Genomic DNA, 20,691 nt, shown 5'->3' on the forward strand with positions numbered 1-20,691 from the left:
TGCTTCTCTCTCTCCCACTCCCCCTGCTTGTGTTCCCTCTCTTGCTGTCTCTGTCAAATAAATAATAAAAAAATCTTTAAAAATAATAATAATAAAAATAAAGTATCCAAATGATTTGTGTAAGTCAGCATTTCCATGCCTGATCACTTGAGATGATACAGGACTGGTTATGGACAGTATGGATAATTAAAGATTGGTTTCTTTCTCTTGCCTAGTTGGAGTGTAAACTCTTTGGGAAACGGTTTGTGTCTATATCTGTGTATTTGCCTTCTGCATGGAACTTCAAAAAAAAAAAAACCAAAACCCGGAGATGGAAAAGGCAACAGAGGAGTGTGAAATTTGTCGCTATACTGTAGACTGTGGGTGAATCTTCAACATAAATGTGAAAAACCGGTAGCTTTTTATGAAAAGACATTTTCCCTGATTTCTTGGTGGAGAGGGTATGATGATAGGGTGATTTGGTGTATATAATTTATAATTTGCCTTCTATTCTGAATGTTCTGCTTTTGGGTGTCAGATTTATTTCAATTTTGGGAACTGTTACAGGCTAAGGAATTAATCTGGGGTAATGTTTATGAAGCAGAAGGGATTGTAGCTCCTTTCTTCAAGGACCATTGTTTGTTTTGTAAGACCTGCACCATCCTGAGTTGTTTATCGTATATATAGCTTTAGGACAGGCTGCTGGAAAAATCAAGAAAAGCTAAGGACAGGACATAGTTTAAATCTATAATCAAGTGATAAGGAGAAATGAACAGAACTTGGGGTCTCAGGGTGTGATAAATCCCTTGTAAAGCTTGAGGGAGAAAAGTTTTGAACTAACCAGCCAAAGAAGTGCTGTTCTACATAACCTGAATCAGAAACTTTCTACATTTTTTAATCTTTAAAAAGCAATCTTGACAAAAAGATGAAAGAAAATCTAAAAATATTTAATAAATGTGAGATTCCAGTACAAACCCTGCTGGTATAGGACCTTTAAGGTTGACACTGGGGAGGGTTTAGCAGGCATTGCTGTAGCAGGTTCCTGTAGCAGATACTTTGGGGCCTGAGTTAGAAGCACCAACTGCATGAGGACTACTTAGAGATTCCGCAGTGGGTTTCCAAGAAGGCAACCTTGTTAAAAAGATGAGTTGAGAAGAGAATCAAAAGGAAGTACATTGACTACAGACTAAGATTACAGGGCCCGGAGTTGTGTCCCAGCTTTGGCACTTATTAGCTGTGATCTTGGCAATGTTAATTAACCTCCCTGTGCTTATTGCTTTTTCAGAAGATAGAGCTGATAATAACTACCTCATATGGTTGTTCTGAGATAAAATATGTTAATTTGTGTACAGCCCTTGGAGTAATTCCTATGGCTCAGCAAGTGCTAAGTCAACATTTCTACTTTTGCGGCTGCTGATAGTGGTGGTAGATATCCAGTTTGAGAAATTATTGGATTTTATTAACCAGTTAACCCAGTTAATTAAAAAGAGACATAAAAACAACTTAATAAAGTTCCTTTTAATGCAGCACTTGAATTACAATTTGGGGGTTTTAACATTGAATTAAAACTTGGACATTACTTGTCACTGTGAAATGAATGAACGAATCCAAATATTCTTTTCGGGCTAGAGGTAAGCTGTGGAAATAGGCCTGGTACTTTAAAGATCATTAATTATATAGACATTAATTATAAACTAATTCATTGAACATCTGTTGTATAGTAGGCTTTATTCTAATTCAAGTATAGCACTGGGGTTAGATAAAGGTAGTTTTACTTAATCTTTAGAAAGGGGTGGTAATAAAGAATAAATGTGGTTTTGTACCACTGAAGCATTTCCTGTCAGACTGAAAAATGTTCGTCGCCTTAGAGTTAGAATTCTTTGGTTTTTGTTCATTCATAAAAGCTAACTTGATTTCTTAAAGGTATGTATATATTATTACGTTAGATCCTTGTGTTTATGCTTAAGGACTTGCAAGGGTTTAGTTATAGAAGGCTCTTTGTTTATTTTGCTTAACGTCTTAAAAATATTAAACCTATGCGTTCATACTAGCTTTCCGTAAATTCTGTTGTGAGGATGACAGGCATTTCCTTCAAAACTTGTGAAAACTTGAGGAATGGGCAGTGTATTTTGAAAAAGTAATTTAGTTGCCTTCTGTTAATTTTGTAGGCATTTCTTTTGCTTGATTATATAGCTAACTGAAACATACCACATGTATTTTAGCTGTTTGCCCAAATAAAGCTGTATACTTTGCTGATCTCAGAACTATGAGGCTGTCTATACAGGTTATAAGTAGGGTTTACTGTTTTCTGTTTGCTTTCTTTTTGTCCATTTTTTGGTATTAGAAATGCATTGAAACATTGTAGATTCCAAATTACTCAAAGTACTGTGTGGTACCTTTCCATGTGACTATTCACATCTAGTAGTTCTTTGTAACCAATACTATGGATAGGTGGTTGTGATTGTACTAAGATTAGTGTTGTTTGAATATATCAAGTTGAACTTGACCCTATATAAATGTTTGCTTACCCCTTTACAAATGAAGGGAACATTAAGTACACAAAGGAGCTGTTAGTGTTACTAGTTCTTCTCTGGCTTGTTTGGGGACTTAAGCTGTGAAGCAATTAAGAACATATTTTGATTCAATCACATGAATTACATAGATGATTTCACAGAGGAGAAGGTATTTCATCTGAGCTGAGAGGGTGGAGGGACTTAGATAGATTAACTCAGTGAGCTAGGTTTTAAGTAGAATAGAAGTTCCTAGGCTACCTTGGTTCACAATGTCATGCTTAATGTCTCAGTAATTTTTCATGGAATCCTAGGCCTGAAGAAATGACTCAGAATTCCATTTATTTATTGGTTCGATCCTAAAAACTTAGTATTTATGTCCTAACAGCTTAGTAGCACTTTATTATTATTTTTAAAGATTTTTTATTATTTATCTGACGGAGAACAGCGAAAGAGAGAACACAAGCAGGGGGAGTGGGAGAGGGAAGCAGGCTTCCTGCTGAGCAGGGAGCCCGATGCAGTGGTCGATCCCAGGGTCCTGGGATCGTGACCTGAGCCGAAGGCAGACACTTAATGACTGAGCCACCCAGGTGCCCCCTTTGTAGCCCTTTAAACAAATACCACACATACGTTGGAAGAAAAATTTTATTTCATTTTTAAACCACCATTATCTACTAGTGTGATGTCATTTCTTAAACTTTGGAGTTGGATTGGACACTGCCACCTTTATTTACTGTTCTACACTGATATTTGCCTTATATTTGCTTTTTATTAGAGTGGCTATCAAAAGTTGAGCCTTGCAAAGATAAATATCTTTGAAAGGAATATGCATAATGAAGTACCTCTGCTTGTAGTTCTGTGGTGTTACATGTTGAGTATGGAAAATGATAATATAAATTGTTTTGAATCATAAGGCAAGAACATAATTATTATTCTCGGGAAATAGGGTATCATTTAACAAATTGAATCAATTTACTGCAGCAAGTGAAGTGACCTGTTTATACCCAAAGAAGGAAGTAGTTTACTCTTCTCTTGACTGGGTATATAAATAGATGTTAAAGTTCTACAGTAATCTAAACTTGGACTGTGCTAGGGGATTATACATAAGCTGTCCTTCAGGAGATCTTAGTATTGAACAACCAAATCTTGTTTTTTTTAACTGCTGTGTTCACATGGATCAGGTTTGTAAAGTTTTTTTTGACATTACTTCGTAGAACTATATAAACTGAGAAATAGAGTGCTAGCATTGTGGACCCTGAAGACTAAGTTAGTAATGATTCCCAAAATAGCCAGATCACCTAAAAGAGGTAAATAACTCCATTTTAAACTGACTTATGTGTACTTAGATGATCAGTTCTTTATTTTTGTACCTATGGCATATAGAAATAGCTAATACTGGAAGAAATTGTTGGAGGAAGGTAATTTGATGACTGTCGGTAGCTACTGAATAAGTATAATAGCATTCCCTGTCAGCATGTTTAAAAGTTGGTAATTGACCATTTCATAATGTTGGCATTGTGCAAGATGGGTAGGATGTGGGTGTTCAGGTTTCACTGTATCTATAATAGTAGTGAAAAGAGCTGTATTTTATAAAGTCACTATACTATATATAGTTCTTGTCTCCTAATACAGTTCCTGGTAAGTGCAAGCTGTTTTAGCTTTGTCATTCTTCTGTTTTTTTTACTATTGTCGTTCAAAAAGTATTCCAATAGGGGCTGCTTTTATTATTTTTTTTAATTTTATTTTTAAGTAAGCCCCAACATGGGGCTCAAACTTACAACCCTGAGATCAAGAGTTGCATGCTCTACCTACTGAGCCAGCCAGGCGCCCCATCTACTGATAGGGGCTTTAAACAAAAATAGGTTATATGGTGGTGGGGGGGTGAATAAACATATATTTTTTGGTTATGGTCTATTTTAGAAGTCTTGATCTGCTGTAACTTAAAGAATACTAAATACTGTTTGTGCGGGCATTTTAATATGTGTAGTTTTTCTTTAATAGAGGCACTCATATGACTTGATTGGATTGTAGTGGGTTAATCTAACAGTTTTAGTGGTAAATAGTAAAAATTTATACAAACCTTAAACTTTTTTTAAATTGTAATTTAAAACCTGTACATTCATTCATCAGTTTTTAAATGTGGGATCAACACCATGTCTTCGAATATGGGCCCTTTGGAGTTCAATTAGGCAGCTAAAATGTCTAGATCTTATGTGGTATTTAAACTTCACACGTTTGCAGAATACACATGTGTTACTTTCCTGGAATTCAAGAGAATCTAATTTTTCGAAATTCTGGAATTCCAGACCCCTTTCACTTTTTTATAGTTAAGTCACACATTTGATAGTATGTGTGTGACTTATCTTTCTCGAGCTTTTCTAAAGCATGTAGTAGGAAATATATATACAATTCTTTTTTCTATGCTAAGAGCTTATTTCATGTCAAATATAATTATGTTGACACAACTGGTAGGGACAGAAATGTGGCTCTACCACAGTATGTTTTACAGAGGGCAAGGTTATCCCAAGGATTTATTGGGTAAAGGTTAGTTAAGAGCATAGTGTAGAGTTCTATATTGAGTATTTGACAAGTGCCCAACAATTGGTATACTAGGTGCTCTAAATACATTCTTTTGTTTAATTTAAACAAAAGCCACCATATTCTCATTTTACAAATGGTGTATTAGAGAAGTCGATCTTGTTCAAGATCAGATGCGAAGGAGGAGGCAGGGGCTTGAACCTAGGTTTGTCTTGCAACAGACTTATTCTTAACCACTGTATGTGGTGTTACTCCTCATCTCCATGTACTTCTTTTATGTGTAAGTATTTGTAAAGTGTTCCTAGGTCATTTGGGAAGCAATAAATCTAATTACTCAGATTAAACAATGCCAGTCATTTATAATAGATAACTTCGAAGCAGTTACCAAGAATTTCTTTGGGTCATGCTGAGTCAAGTTTTGGATTCGTTAGAAATGCAGTTTTGATTTAGCTGCATGTGCAGTTACGCCAGAATAAAGCCTATACTTTGAAAGGTAACCAAATCCTAACAGTATTGCAAGAGCACTGCATAACTAGGATTTTCAGAGCAGATTAACTTCTTTACTGCTATAGCAGGGTTGGCTCAAGACATGGTTGCTGGGGCGCCTGGGTGGCTCAGTCGTTAAATGTCTGCCTTCGGCTCAGGTCATGATCCCAAGGGCCTGGGATTGAACCCCGCATCCTGCTCCCTGCTCAGCAGGAAGCCTGCTTCTCTCTCTCCCTCTGCCCCTGCTTGTGTTCCCTCTCTCGCTGTTTCTCTGTCAAATAAATAAGTAAAATCTTAAAAAAAAAAAAAAAAAAAGAGATGGTTGCTGATTCCACTTATATTCTAGAACAGTAAATATAAAGTTGCCTTATTCTTTTTAATGACTGTATAGTTTGTTTTATTCTATTGGGGGGCACTCAGATTTGCAGTTTTTTTCTGTTAAAAACACTGGCTGCTGGGGCGCCTGGGTGGCGCAGTCGTTAAGCGTCTGCCTTCGGCTCAGGGCGTGATCCCAGGTCCCTGGGATCGAGCCCCACGTCAGGCTCCTCCGCTATGAGCCTGCTTCTTCCTCTCCCACTCCCCCTGCTTGTGTTCCCTCTCTCGCTGGCTGTCTCTCTATCAAATACATAAATAAATAAAATCTTTAAAAAAAAAAAAACACTGGCTGCCCTTAGTACCCTCCTAACAAAACCTTGTACACACATTTTTTCACACATGCACGCATATATATATCTGAAATAAATTCCCTACAAATGAAATTGGTTGGGTTACAGAGTATGTTTGAATTTTATTAGATTGCCAGATTGCCTTTCAGAGAGATTTACCTACTCTGACCAGTAAGGAAAGAGCAAATGACTGTCTGTTTCTGTATCCTTGCTAACACTGTATTGTGGAACTATTTTTTTTCTTTGTCAGTTTCATAAGTGAAAAATGGAATATTATTATGGTTTTAATTTGCATTTCTTTTGTATGAAATCGAGCATCTTTACATGTATTTATGAGCCAGTTTTGTTTCTTTTTGGGTCTCAGACTAGTGCTTTTCTCATCTTTCCAGAAGTATTGCTACCTGCTTGACAGTCATTTGTAAGGTACTATTTTAAAATGCATCCCAATCACAGAGAAGGTAAATTTGAAAAAATGTGCAGTGTTATAGGATTAATGAAACTTGGTGTTTGTTCGTCTTTCTATAGTTAGTTGGCCTTTTTTGTATTGATTGTAGGAGCTTTTAACAGAATTAGCATTCTGGATTTAAGTTCCAATTTTTGCTCACTTTGCCATGTCTTTGCTTTATCACACTTCATGCCTTGTAGAAACTTGAATTTTATACAGGTGTTTTTAGTTAATTGAATTAATTGAAGAAGATGTATTTAGTGTATTGAACAATTATTTGAATCCACGTGTTCTAGTGTTTTGTTTTTGTTTTCCACATCTTCGATCAATCTGGAATTTTTTTTTTAGAGAGTTACAAGGTTTGAGGTAGGGATTTAGGAAGGTTCATGCTCTGTCTCTCTCTTAACACATTCCTACACCGGAGAACATAACACTAAGTAATTGGGGATTTTTTCCCCACATAAACATAGGTTTTCGTTACTGAAAACTTGAGCATTACTTATTGACATTCATTAAAGTTATGAATAATCTGATAACAGAGTTTATTAAAAATTTCTGGTGTGGGGCGCCTGGGTGGCACAGCGGTTAAGCGTCTGCCTTCGGCTCAGGGCGTGATCCCGGCAATCTGGGATCGAGTCCCACATCAGGCTCTTCTGCTATGAGCCTGCTTCTTCCTCTCCCACTCCCCCTGCTTGTGTTCCCTCTCTCGCTGGCTGTCTCTATCTCTGTCGAATAAATAAATAAAATCTTAAAAAAAAAAAATTTCTGGTGTACATTTTGGGAAACTTTCACCTTTTTGTGCATCTTTTTTCCTTATGATTTTTTCTTTGAACCAGACAACTTAAGAAATTTTTCAAAAAATTATAAATACATGTATACACAAAACTAAACAATACCTTTGGAGTCTGTAATGTTTTCTCATACTTTGTTCACATTGGAATTGGTGATATTGGCTAGAATCAGGGTTGGCAGTTGGCTTGTAGTTATACTATGCCATTTGCATGTGCCCATTGCAAAAAAATACCCAAGCTAAGTTCATACTACTCAGCATACTGAATTTTATTTTATTTTATTTTATTAATTAAATAGTCATGGTTGAAAATACGAACTGTTTCTGACTTACTGTTCAGGGATCTTTTGCTGCTTTAGGCATCTGTTTAATCTGCCTCTTGTTTAACTTTAGACTAGTGTTTCTCATACTTCAGAAAGCATCAGAATCACATGAAAGCTTGTTAGAACAGATCACTATGCCTCATCTTTGAAATTTCTGATTAAGTAGGTCAGGGGTAAGACCCAAATTTTGTATTTCTAACCAGTTCATGGGTAATACAGATGACTTTTTAAGCAAGTCTTTGTTTCAGAACGGAACACTGGATAATAAGAAGTTTAGTCAAATGTAGAGTTTGACTCTCCTGTGCAGTTTTCGATTATTAGTCTATTGTTGAAACTTCAAAATTAGGCGATCACAAATTTATTATTGTGATACCCTATTTTTGTGACTGATGCCTTAGTCTGGTTAAATATTCCATTAGTATGTAGAAGGTAGTAAAACTTAAAAGGAAAATGGCTATGGCTCTTATAGGATCACCAGTACCTGGTTCTGCCTTTTTCTGTGCTCTGTTTGATTACCCTTTTTTTTAAAAAAAAAAAAAAGCAGAGGGCTTCATATATCTAGCAGTATAGCAAGTCATCAGGTGGCTTTTTTTCCCCCTCAGGGTTAATAAAGACCTTAATTTCACACACAAAAAACTCCATAATTTAAAAAGAAACAAAAATAAGGAAAAACCATAAAGGATACAGGGGAACAGTTCTGTTAAAACACAGATAAAGTGCTGTTCCATATAAAAGAACAGAATCAGAATCAAGTCACTCTAAATATAAGGAAAGAAGATGACCTCAAATACTATGCCAAAGTTGCCAGTAAATCTGGTAGTGGCTTAATTAGGCAAAGTGTAGGACCCTCTTCTGTTTTCCTCTCTATAGCATAGGTAAACAACAGTGACAACAGGCTGGAGGAGAAGTCTAGGTGGAAGGACAGACCCAGAGAGGGAGGGAAACCTGGGGAGGATAGGTGTATGGTCTTGCTCCCAACCTCCCCTCTGTTCTTGAAATAGGCCAGGTCAGTCAATTGGTCTTCATTATTTTGACATCTGACCTGTTGAACTTGGGTCTTAATTAGAGCCTCATGCCCTATTTTTTTTTGCCAGTGAATATGTCTATACTTCGAGCCTCTTAGTGTACTTTTTAAGGAAAGTCCAGTGTTTCTAAAATCAACGGCCTGTGTTCATACTGGCACACTTTTTATTTAGAACTTAAAAACTTCAGACATACAGCACACATAGAAAAATTTATTGTGTATAAATAAAACAACAGCAGACTCCCTGAAGTCTAGTAATGAAAGCATGCCATAAAGAGTCAGTGATTGTGGTGACACACAGCAAAGAATTGTCCCGAAACTCTCAAGGCCTAACAAACTGTAGTTTTCCAATAAAAAACACATATGTTTTTCAGATGTTAAGATATACCAATAGAGACAAAATTAGAATTTTGAGGTGACTCAATGAGAAAGATGTTGGATGGCAGAAATCTGTTCAGTTTTGGTACACACTTAAAGATGAGCATTACTCAAGTGTTAAAGTAAGACAGGGAGGAGGAAAAGGACATTTCTGCTTTGGGGGGACACTTAATGTGACTTGCATCTGGTACTGGGTGGTTGAGTTTTTAAAAAATCTCTTTATGTAGAAGATCTAGATGTACTTGGGAGGTCTAGCTCTGTTTCCTGATTTAAAAGGCTACCTGGGGCCCCTGGTTGACTCAGTCGGTTGAGCCTCCAACTCTTGGTTTTGGCTCAGGTCATGATCTCAGGGTTGTGAGATCAAGCCCCGCTCTGGCTCCACTAATTTTAGTGGAGTTTAGTGTGGAGTCTGCTTGAGATTCTCTCTCCCTCTGTCCCTCCGATTCGCGTGTGTGCGTGTGATCTCTCTCTCTCTGTCTCTCTCCAATAAATAAATAAATCTTTAAAAAATAAAAGGCCACCTAGGGGCTGGGGGTCAGTTAAATCAGGGCAAAAAAAGTTGGGCTGACTAAGAGCATCCCCTGCAGTCATTTCAGAGGACAAAGAAAGAAGAGTAGTACTTTTATTTGTTTCAGTATTACCTCTTCTCAGTAGATCACAGAGGAGCGTACAAACTAGTCGTCTTCTGTATGTTTCCAACCCGCACCGCCACACCAGGCAACTTTTTGCTATTGTATTTATATGGACATTTTTCTCAGACTTTAAGAAGATTGTGTTAGTATACAAGGGGATCCCCAGGATTGGGGATCACAACACTGATACTTAAGCTATTTAACTGGTTTTGAGACCCTGGGAAAGTTACCTACTGATAGTAAATTTTCTACACTGGAAAAGCAGCAATTTTGATTGTACTTTTAAGAGACCTTTCAACTTTAATCAAAATATTTATTTTAGAGAGAGAGTGCATGCATGCAAGCCTGTTGGGGGTGGGGGGAGCAGTGAAGAGAGTCTTAAGCAGACTCCCTGCTGAGTGCAGAGCCCAACGCAACTCGGGGCTCCATCTCACGACCCTGAGATCACCACCCGAGCTGAAACCAAGAGTTGGACGCTTAACTGACTGAGCCACTCAGGCACCCCTACAAATGTAATTTTTCCCGAAGCTCTCTATTGTACAAACAGCCAGCTTCCTACATTCCTGTGATGCAGGACAGGTTAACAGTAGCAACTCACAGAATTGGATTATTGTATGATGATCAAATATTGAAACAGCTGTTAGGAGTCTATCTCTGGATTCTGGAAGTTAGAGGGTTTAGTTGACCATTTAACTTAGTACGTACATTATACATGCTTTCTAATAAAACAAGGCAAATACTAGTTCATTAACCTACAATATCAGTGTTCTGCCATTTGCAACATTTCCCCCTCAGAAAAATATAAAAGAATAAGTATTTGGGTTAGCTGTGCTTTTATTTTTTTTATTTTATTTTTTTAAAAGATTTAATTTATTCGACAGAGATAGAGACAGCCAGTAAGAGAGGGAACACAAGCAGGGGGAGTGGGAGAGGAAGAAGCAGGCTCATAGTGGAGGAGCCTGATGTGGGGCTCGATCCCATAACGCCGGGATCACGCCCTGAGCCTAAGGCAGACGCTTAACAGCTGTGCCACCCAGGCGCCCCTAGGTGTGCTTTTAAATGCCTCTACACTATTGGTGGTTGTGTGAAGCTTGAGAAGTATAAGGAGGAAAAAGATCAAAATAAAGAAGGTGACTTTTTTTTAAACGAGTTTCAGGGAGTTCTCAAGTTAAAGCCTGATACTTTTATCAGTTCTGTGACTTTTTCACATTTTTAATATGTGAGATTGAGGTCCATTTTTACAATCTGAGGGTCTTATAAGCTGATAGCAGTTTGGTGGTGGTTATTGCCTGTGAACGCTTGAACTTGATCTGGCTGTACATATTCTCTTCAAATAAGTGATGTGCTATTGTTGGAACTTATGTGTTCTGGGTTTATTTGCTAATGAAAATGTCTTCAAAAAGATTACACTGGGATTCCGTGTTAAATGAGTAAGCTTGGATACTGAGCAACATGGTGTAAATTAGATAGTATTTAAGCAAATACTTATTGTTTGGAGAGTGACCAGTTTATATATATTTTTTTTCTCCCTATGAAAGAATAGACGAGCTTTGTGGAATCTGAGGAAGTTACTCTCAAGTAGATGAAACTTTATTATTTTTGCTACTGAGATATTGTGCAAAAGGTTTGCCTATCTCATGTCAGTAATTAACAGCTGAAGTCGGGAGAAAGAACTAAATGTCCTCAGATAGATCAGAGATATTTCAAAGCAGATAGAGGCTATAGTGTAGCTGATTCATGCGCTGTGCTGCACTGTCGTTAAGCCATTGAGTCATAGTTTAATTGGCACTGTTTCTTCTTTCATGGTCTTAATATAAAATAATCTTCAGGTAATTCTGTGTCAACTGCAGAAATGTGGTTTACTTTAAAAAATACGGCCAAAGAAGAAATAAGCCTAAAATATATAGAGTAAGGATGGGTTTGTTTGCCAAAAGTCGCACTAAATTTAGAATTAAGTTCAAGTGAAATAAGGAGGATTCACTTCTGCTGTACATTGTCAGTTTGGTCAACTTTAACTGCTCTAGCAAATCGCATTGGCTAAAAATACCAAGTTGGTCCATGAAAGATTAGGTTAGACTAACTTGTGAAAAATAAAGACCCAAAATAGTGAAGTTAGAAATGATGCCTTCACACTTCTATATTGCTTTTAAATTTGTGAATAGAACCATGAATTGAATGAACTGTGACTTTAGCCTATGCTGGCGGGCTTTGTTTTGTCCGCGTGCCAAACTAGGGATAGTTGTTTTGTGTTAGTGACAGTAGCAGCCAGAATAGAATGGATAGGAGATGGCTGGCCCATAACACCATTTGCAGACCACCCTTCGTCTGAGTGCTGGGTTAGCTCTTCTGTCTTGAGCCATCTCTAAACCTTGTTTCCCTCTCTGGTTCATTGATTTAGTGGATGTCCTTTGCCTTTTCTCTTTCATATATATTTATCAGCATTTCTGTAGTGCTAATGCCACCCCTTATTCCATGAATGTATTCCTTTTGTCCTTCTTTGCCATCATGTCATTGGATTGGATGGGACTGGGGGAAACAGAGATGATAGACTTTGTGGTGTTTCAGCCCTTTTGAACCGAGGAAGCCTGTTGTTAGCTTAAGTGGGGAATTACTAAGACTTTAAAGAAATGTACATTTGCATGTGGTAATATTTTAGTGATGTTATAAAACAACTTCAAGTGGCTTTTTAGTTTTGTAGGTTGAACATTTATGTTTTAAATTTTGTTTTTAAGAAACTCAGCTAAGTGATGCATTTTCTTTGGCTTTGTATGAAACCATGTGATCCTTACATTCCATAAGCAGATTTAATCTTGTTTTCTTAATGCATTTCAGTATTACAGTCTTACTTGACAAGATTTGATAGTGTATAACTTGTTTGATACTCTTAGAAATTTTTCTTCATGTTTAATTTTGTAATTGATTATGAAACAGTAGCACTTTTGTCTTGGGAAATATTTAATTCTGATTTACCCGATGTCTTTGCATGTCATGAAGTTTAGTTTTAAAATGCTCTAAATGAACCTTGACCAACTTGTTTTTTGTGAATATAGGTATATGACTGATGGGATGTTACTTCGTGAAGCAATGAATGATCCCCTCCTAGAGCGTTATGGTGTAATAATTCTTGATGAGGCTCATGAAAGGACTTTGGCTACAGATATCCTCATGGGTGTTCTGAAGGAAGTTGTAAGACAGAGATCAGACTTAAAGGTGAAGTATTTTTTTTACTCATTTATTTCATTTAAAAAAAAGGTATAAGTAAAAAACAGGGAATACATGCCAATCACTCTAATCAGCTATAAAATATCAATTGTAAAATAAGGAACCAGTAAGTACCTACATTGTTATTTTTCTTTGTTTCTAATGTACGTAGCTGTGTCTTCATGTGTGTTTTGGTATATTTTCACTCTTCAGTAATGTATTTTTAAGCCAAATCTTTTCCATTTCTCACCCACCTGTGTTTTTGGTGGTTTTATAATCCTGCTGCTCACCCTACCCTTTATCAAATATAGAAACCTCAAATCTTTGTCCTCCCCCAACACAAACGCACCGATTATAACTCGTCATGTTGGGTAGTAGGAACAGCTGTACCCAGAACAAGCAAGCTACTCCTCAGAAATATGTACACTTAACCTAGTTTGCTTGTTTTTTCTGTCTGTTATACTGCTACTTCCCTTGTCAGTGTTACTGTGTTGATAAGGGCCTAAAATGGACTGAATTTTCTGAACTTTTTGCCTTCCAGAGTTTATCAGGTGCCTCTTTTTGCCGTGTGTATGTGTGCACATTTATTGGAGCTTAGACTCATTATTCACTTGTTAGCATATGTGTTCTAGGGATTGTACAGTGGGCAGAAAGATTCCGGGTCTTAAAAAATTGTTACCTTAGTATGTTTTTGCTTATAAATTAAATTTATGCTTTTAAAGAATGTATTTGAGGGGCGCCTGGGTGGCTCAGTCGTTAAGCGTCTACCTTCGGCTCAGGGCATGATCCTGGAGTTCTGGGATTGAGCCCCATGTCAGGCTCTTCCCATGGGAGCCTGCTTCTTCCTCTCCCACTCCTGCTTGTGTTCCCTCTCTTGCTGGCTCTCTCTCTGTCAAATAAATAAATAAAATCTTAAAAAAAAAAAAGAATGTATTTGAGGAATGAGTACTGTCATCATTGATTAAACCTTACGAGCTGTAGAAGTTTTTGTCTTATTTTAATTGAAGTATGGTTGACACACAACATTATGTTAGTTTCTGATGTACAGCATAGTGATTGGTAAAGACAACTCTGTACGTTATGCTGTGCTCACCTTGAGTATAGTTAACTGTCTGTGACCATACAACACTATTATAGTACCATTGGCTATATTTCCTATGCTGTACCTGTCATTCCCGTGACTTACTTATTCCATAGCTGGAAGTTTGAAACTCTTACTCTGCTTCACTCATTTTGGTCATCCTTCCATCCCCCTCTTCTGGCAACCACCAGTTTGTTCGTTGTATTTATGGCCTGTTTCTGGTTTTTGTTTTTAAATTTCACATCTAAATGAAATCAGGTGTGGGCTGTTAAAGCTTTTAGGAAAGAAAGTCAAAGTAGAAATTACTCTGTAGTAGAATGTTTTATGGGGTGCCTTCTTTTTAAGTAAATGTTTAATGGGTGCTAAAATGTGTGATTTACATGGAGAGAGGGTGACTGTATTGTCTTGTAGCCCTGCCCCTGAACAACATTTGTGGCTGTGGCTTTTTACCGCAGTGTAGAAAATCCCTGTTCAGGAATTTTTCTAAAGAAGTCATGCTTATTAAAAGTGATTTGGAAGAAGGGAGAAAATTTATCTGTGCCACTGATTTTTTTTGTCTTTTTTCTTTTTCGCATTTCCTGTTTTTTCCTTTGTGCAAGGTTGTCATGTTCTGTCTTAATAAACATAATAGTAATTATGCTGTTTATTAGTGTTGTTTCTTATCAGCCCCATGACACATTATGTAAAGTTTATGTAAATCTGTTACGAACATTGTATGAACTTTGGGTTTTAAGGTATTTTCATGAAGATATATTGTAGTTTGTTTATTGGATATTGGGTTTATTTCTAATTTTTTAAAATGTCAGTAACCCTTTTACTGTAGCTCAGTATTTCTATATTCGATTTTTTTTTAAGATTTATTTATTATTTTAGGGAAAGCGGGAATATGAGCAAGGGGAGGGGCAGAGGGAGAGAGAGATCCTCAAGCAGACTCCTTGCTGAGTTGGGGGGTGGGCATGATCTCAGAATCCTTAGATGATGACCTGAGCTGAAATCAAGAGTCATGCTTAACCGACTGTGCTGCCCAGGTGCCCCTGCATTTGATTTTTTAAATCAGTTTATTTGTATAAATATTTTTGTAGGTTTTTTAATAGTTGATACATATAGACAGCAAACATTACGTGTCTTTTTTCCTTAAGACCATGTAGGAATCCTTGAAGACAGCTTCAAATAATTTACTGTTTTTTTTTTTCCAGGTTATAGTTATGAGTGCTACTCTAGATGCAGGGAAATTCCAGATTTACTTTGATAACTGTCCTCTCTTAACTATTCCTGGGCGTACACATCCTGTTGAGATCTTTTATACTCCTGAACCAGAGAGAGATTATCTTGAAGCAGCCATTCGAACAGTAATTCAAATTCATATGTGCGAAGAGGAGGAGGGAGATCTTCTACTTTTCTTAACTGGTCAAGAGGTATAGTCATTATTTGCTTCATTATTAACCTTTAGCATATTAAATTACACAGCAGCTTTTTAAACCTAAGACCTTGGCATATATTAACCATGTATTTCTTATCCCAAGTTTAAGGTTTTTATTCAACTTGATTGTATTTATGTGTAAAATATACAACCCCTTTGTCTCTACTCTATGAATACCCTCTTATACTGTTGGTGTTTGCTAATTACCCTAAGAATGTTAAGTGCTTTTAGAATTTCAAGATTTAGCAATTGCAGTCTCAGCTTTGGAGAGACCTGGGTGGTAAGTAATGGTATGGTAATTTGCAGTTTTGCTGAAGCAAGAATTTGAACCACACAGCTGCTGTGAAATCAGATTGTCCTAGTCAGTTAGCTTGTGAGTGAACTTGAGTGACTTGGGTGCCCATTCAACATCAAAACCAATGTTGGTGTTTTCGTTCTGTTTTCCGTGTGTTCACTGAGGATTCGAAAGAATCACTGAAGTTTCTTAGTTAGAATTTACCTCATTTTAAGATAGACATTTTATTCGCTGGTGCTGCTTTTTTAAACTTGTTTCCCACAGTAGGTTTATAGGTGTGCTGTGAAATTCTCAAGCTAAAGTTCAGGAAAATGTCTGGTTAAAACCGTTTCAGAGAGCCTTTTACTGGCTTGTCCTTTGTTTCAGTAGGTTTTATGAATTTTGTAGAATGTGCTTCTCAAACTAACATACATGCAGATCACTTAGAAAATTTGCAGATTCTGATTCAGCAGGTCTGGTGGAACCGGAGATTCTGTATTCCTAACAAGCTTCTAAGTAATGCTGAAGCTTTCCGGGGTTGAGGGGTGAGTTCTAGAGCAGTGCTGTCCTGTTAGACCTCTCTTCAGTGCTGGACGAGCTCTGTGTCTGTTCTGTTCAATATGGTAGTCACCAGGAATGTTACAGCTTTTGAGTATTTTGAAATGTGGCTGGTGGGAGGAGGGATTAAGTTTTAATTTTACAACATTTTAATTAATTTAAATTTAAATAGCGACATGTGCCAACCCTCCTGTTTCAGTTTTTGTATGGCTCATGTGTTAAGAATTGTTTTTACATTTTTAAACAGTTGTAAGTAAGAAGAAAGAATGTGCAACCGAGATGATACATGGATGCAAAGCCTAAATTGTTTTGGCCCTTGACAGTAAAAGCTCTGACCCCTGCCCCAGGAACATTTTTTTCTCAAGTGTGACCAGTGGACTTTCTGCTGAGGGGAGGAGAGTTTGTTAAAGCAAGTTCTTGTCCCTGTTCCAGACTCGCTGAAATAGGTGAAATCTGAGGTGAAATATAGGAATCTGCATCTTCAGTGAGGTCTACGGGCCATTTTTATATTTCCCTAGGTGTAAAGATCACTGTCCCAGAGGAATGTTTAAACCAGTATAATTCTGTAGGACATTAATGACATAACTGTAAACACTGTTGTGGGGAATTGTCCTAGTTCTCCCAGATAACAGAATCAGAGGTCTTCTGTGTGACTGCCTGCCTCCATTGGAATGTGAATTATTTTGTGTGTGTTCGATTTCTACAGGAATGCTTGATAACATATAATATTCCAGCAAATACTATTGTTTTTAAGAGCTATAAATGTTGAGTAATTCTTGTATCCTTATGTTTCTTCAGTATTTATGTGATCTGTGATTCATACCCCCATTGGGTATAGTGCCTATGCTGTTGAACAGGGTTTTTCAACCTCAGCACTATTTACATGGTAGGCTGATCAGTTTTTGTGTTGTGGGGTAACCCGTGAATTGGGGCATTGTTGGTCTTTACCCATTAGATGCATAACATTCTCTCCCCCACGTTGTAACAACTGAAAATATCTGCAGACATTGCCACATGTCCCCTGGGTGGAAAATCATCCCCAATACAGAATCACACTTGTTCTTTTGGGAGATAAAATGTGTTGCAAATTCAGTTTTACAGATAAACCTATGTTGATACTAGTCTTCCTTTTTATGCATGTTGAATGGAAGAATTTTTATGTATTTTGTAAGCAAGAGTACCAAATGCTCTTTTGATGGCGTATAAACGGTATTTATGCACTCATGCAGTCTTAGGCAGTTGAGGTATTCATTTTGTCCTTTTGTGCCTGGTCTCTAGTTTTTTTTGCTTCATCTAGAGTGCTGCATAATATATTTTCTTAAACGACGTTTAAAAAGAGCCGTTATATTCAGATAACTAAGCATATTAGAATTTTATCAGAAATATCAGATGGTCTCATGGTGAGGACCTGAAGGGCTTTTCTATGATTTAACTTCTTATACTTGGTATTTTTGCAGCAATCCCATAGTTGGGGAAAGGAAGGGAGCAAGCCCCATGGTTTTTATAATTTGTGCTGGAGTGTCTGTTTTCGAGTAAAGTTATGAACTGTAATTGTGAACTAGGTTTGCATGTGTCCTGTTATATTTTTAAATCACCTTTGGGTGACTAGTCTTGAATTTGAAGATTTTTAGGGAGAAAGGAGCAGAGTACCTAATTAATGTATTTTGTTTCACTGATTGTGTTTAGTAGAGCTGACTTAAAGATATATAAAATATTAAAAATTAACTGTTTTTCATGTCTGTGAACCTGTGTATACATGGTCAGTTAAATGGTAGATTCTCAGAATTCAGTATTCTTGTTTTCATAAATTTTTCATGAAATTTTAAAATGATTTTTAAGAGCATTTTACCATTTTGACTACATAAACAATAATGCATCTGTAGTAATCTGAGTTAATTTCGGAGTAGGAGATCAGTCTTAATTGGTGAAAGGTTGGGAAAGATTTGAATTCTAGAATATATTTTGTGTTATTTTATGTTAATGCATGAAATCTGGACTTGTGATTAAAAATTACGTTTTGCCTAATAGAAGTCCTTAGGGGAGCTACACTTCTGAATTAGATAAGAATGATTATAATTGAAGTATCAGTTGTTTGTTAGAGGTTACACATGAAGATGTTAAAACCATTCTTTAAGCGGCACATTCTTTTATTTTTAATTTTGCTGAGTAAAATGTCTTTTCCATATGCAGTGAGTTCAGCTTCCTCAAATTAGTAGTTCAAATTTATTTACTCGCATACATTAATACTTTTGGAGCTGCACGTCGTAAAAACTCCTGAGCTTCCGTCTCAGTTGTCACTATTGCTCGTAACCAAGCAGCGCTAAGCACAAGGTTGCTTTATGCTGCTGAACGTCAGTGAGCTTCGTGCTCTTCTGAACTTCCAGTGTTGACTCTGGAAATTTGGTAAACCTTAGGGAAAAAATTGTTGCAGTTTTAAAACTACGTGTTTAGAACCTTGCTTGTGTAAAAGACAAGTGGTGTGGGATTTTTTCCCCTCCCATCTTTAGAGATGTCTTATATCCCATGCAGTAGTGAATTTGTTTTAGCCGTATACATATTTGACAGATTGGAAAGGCTAGTCCCAAGTATAAAGTTGGAACTGTCTTGCTAAAATTCTAGATTCTGCACATGTACCATTTGGGGCACTTCGTTTTCTGCGATACGAAATCTGGATGTTTGGTGACTTTGGACTTTTTGTTTTCTGGTCAAATATATGGTTAAGTTAGCTAAATTAAAAATATTCTGAATATTGGCATCAGTTTTTCTGTGTTTATTTTTTTATTTTAGTAAAATCTAAGTTTATATTGAAACCTTTTTGATTTGGAAGAGATCTAATTTTGTATTTGCATACCAGCAGGGGGCATTCTAATCTAGATACAGCATTTAAAAGCTTTTTTTCCCCTAAAAATATATGTTTTGTTATTTTTTTTCCTTTCCATCAATAGCATTCTTTCATTTTCTTTTAGAAGCTTCAGATCTCAAAGGGAACTATGAACATGGAATCCTTAATAGTAATTTCTACATGATAATTTTCAAGACCCTTATTCGTTTTTTAAGAGAACTAACTGTGAAAGGGTGAAAAAATTTTTTTAAGTATCCAAAGACAGTATTTTTTAACATGGAAACAAAATTATACTTTGATTTAAAATCATTTCAAGGAAAATAATTTTAGTTTAATATAATAAAAATACAGACTACATTTACCTGATAGATTTTTTTCCCCTTTTTCTTTAATCGTTCTGATTTTCAAATAAGTTTTTCATTAATCATTCTGATTTTTGAGTAAGAGATAATTTGTTGATAAGCATAGCTTCTGATTGGGTTGTGCCTTGGACAGGCTGCCAAATCATTTAACATACTTCTGAACTTAACTGAATTAATGCTTCAGTAAAACTTAGATTTGTTGCCCCCCCCCCTTTTAAGTCCCTTTGCTACTCCCATAGAGCCTCCACCTACCTCTCTTTCTCTGTCTCCCACACTCTTGAGTATTTATCGTGAGTCCTCTTTAAAACCTGGAGATGAATGCAGATGTGTTGGAATTATTTTCTGTGGTCGGGAAATTTTTGAAGGTGCTGTAAGTTATTTGGGTTAGCCTACTTCTTAAATATCTATGTTGATACTGTAAAGGTGTTGGTCCTCATTAGGCACAATGAAGCAAATCTTCCATATAATTACATTAGTGATACATGATGTTAAAGCATAATTGGCTTATTTAAAATATCTAGCACATCAATTTCTTTTAGATTGTGAAAATTTAAAAGGTTATGAGTGCAGTTAAATATTCGTGGGTGAGAAGTTTTATTCTAGTACAATTTTTTGAGAATGAATTAGGACGTTTGACTGGAAGAAAAAGTGTGGAATGCCAATAGATGTCTATTTATTTGAGTACAGAAATCAAAATTTCTTCGATAGTTTTGGAAATCCCAATGAAGTTCACTTAGTTTTGATTTACAACATTCAAAGTAAGCTGCGTAGAACTAGGATTATGATAAATACTGAAATGTTTCAGTGTGTGTTTGTTTTGTTTTTACGCTCAGCCTTTTATTTTGTAGGAAATTGATGAAGCCTGTAAGAGAATAAAGCGTGAGGTTGATGATTTGGGCCCTGAAGTTGGTGACATTAAAATCATTCCATTATACTCTACACTTCCTCCTCAGCAGCAACAACGCATTTTTGAGCCTCCGCCTCCAAAAAAGCAGAATGGAGCAATTGGAAGAAAGGTTAGCATGGAAATATTCTCTGTAATGTTTCATTAACACAGAACTGTCTGTGAGATATGAAACTTCATTAAGGACTAAATTATGGGTGGTGGTAATCTGAGTTGTGCACTACAAAATAATCTGTATTTCAAAAGTAAATCGAAAAAAGTGTATTTTGTATTTTGCTT

General features: G+C 36.5%; 1 protein-coding gene across 1 annotated transcript in view; it reads left to right on the forward strand.

The window, feature by feature from the left end:
- The window catches only part of DHX15 (DEAH-box helicase 15), a 58,699-nt gene that overhangs the window by 15,860 nt on the left and 22,148 nt on the right, over positions 1-20,691 (forward strand). Inside the window, exons 4-6 of the mRNA XM_040625115.1 lie at positions 12,821-12,980; positions 15,249-15,467; positions 20,357-20,524. Of these exons, the coding sequence (XP_040481049.1) occupies positions 12,821-12,980; positions 15,249-15,467; positions 20,357-20,524 (547 nt within the window). The remainder of the gene's footprint in view (positions 1-12,820; positions 12,981-15,248; positions 15,468-20,356; positions 20,525-20,691) is intronic.

The sequence above is a fragment of the Ursus maritimus genome, unplaced genomic scaffold, assembly GCF_017311325.1.
Source record: "Ursus maritimus isolate PB19 unplaced genomic scaffold, ASM1731132v1 scaffold_8, whole genome shotgun sequence".
NCBI classification, from domain to species: Eukaryota; Metazoa; Chordata; class Mammalia; order Carnivora; family Ursidae; genus Ursus; species Ursus maritimus.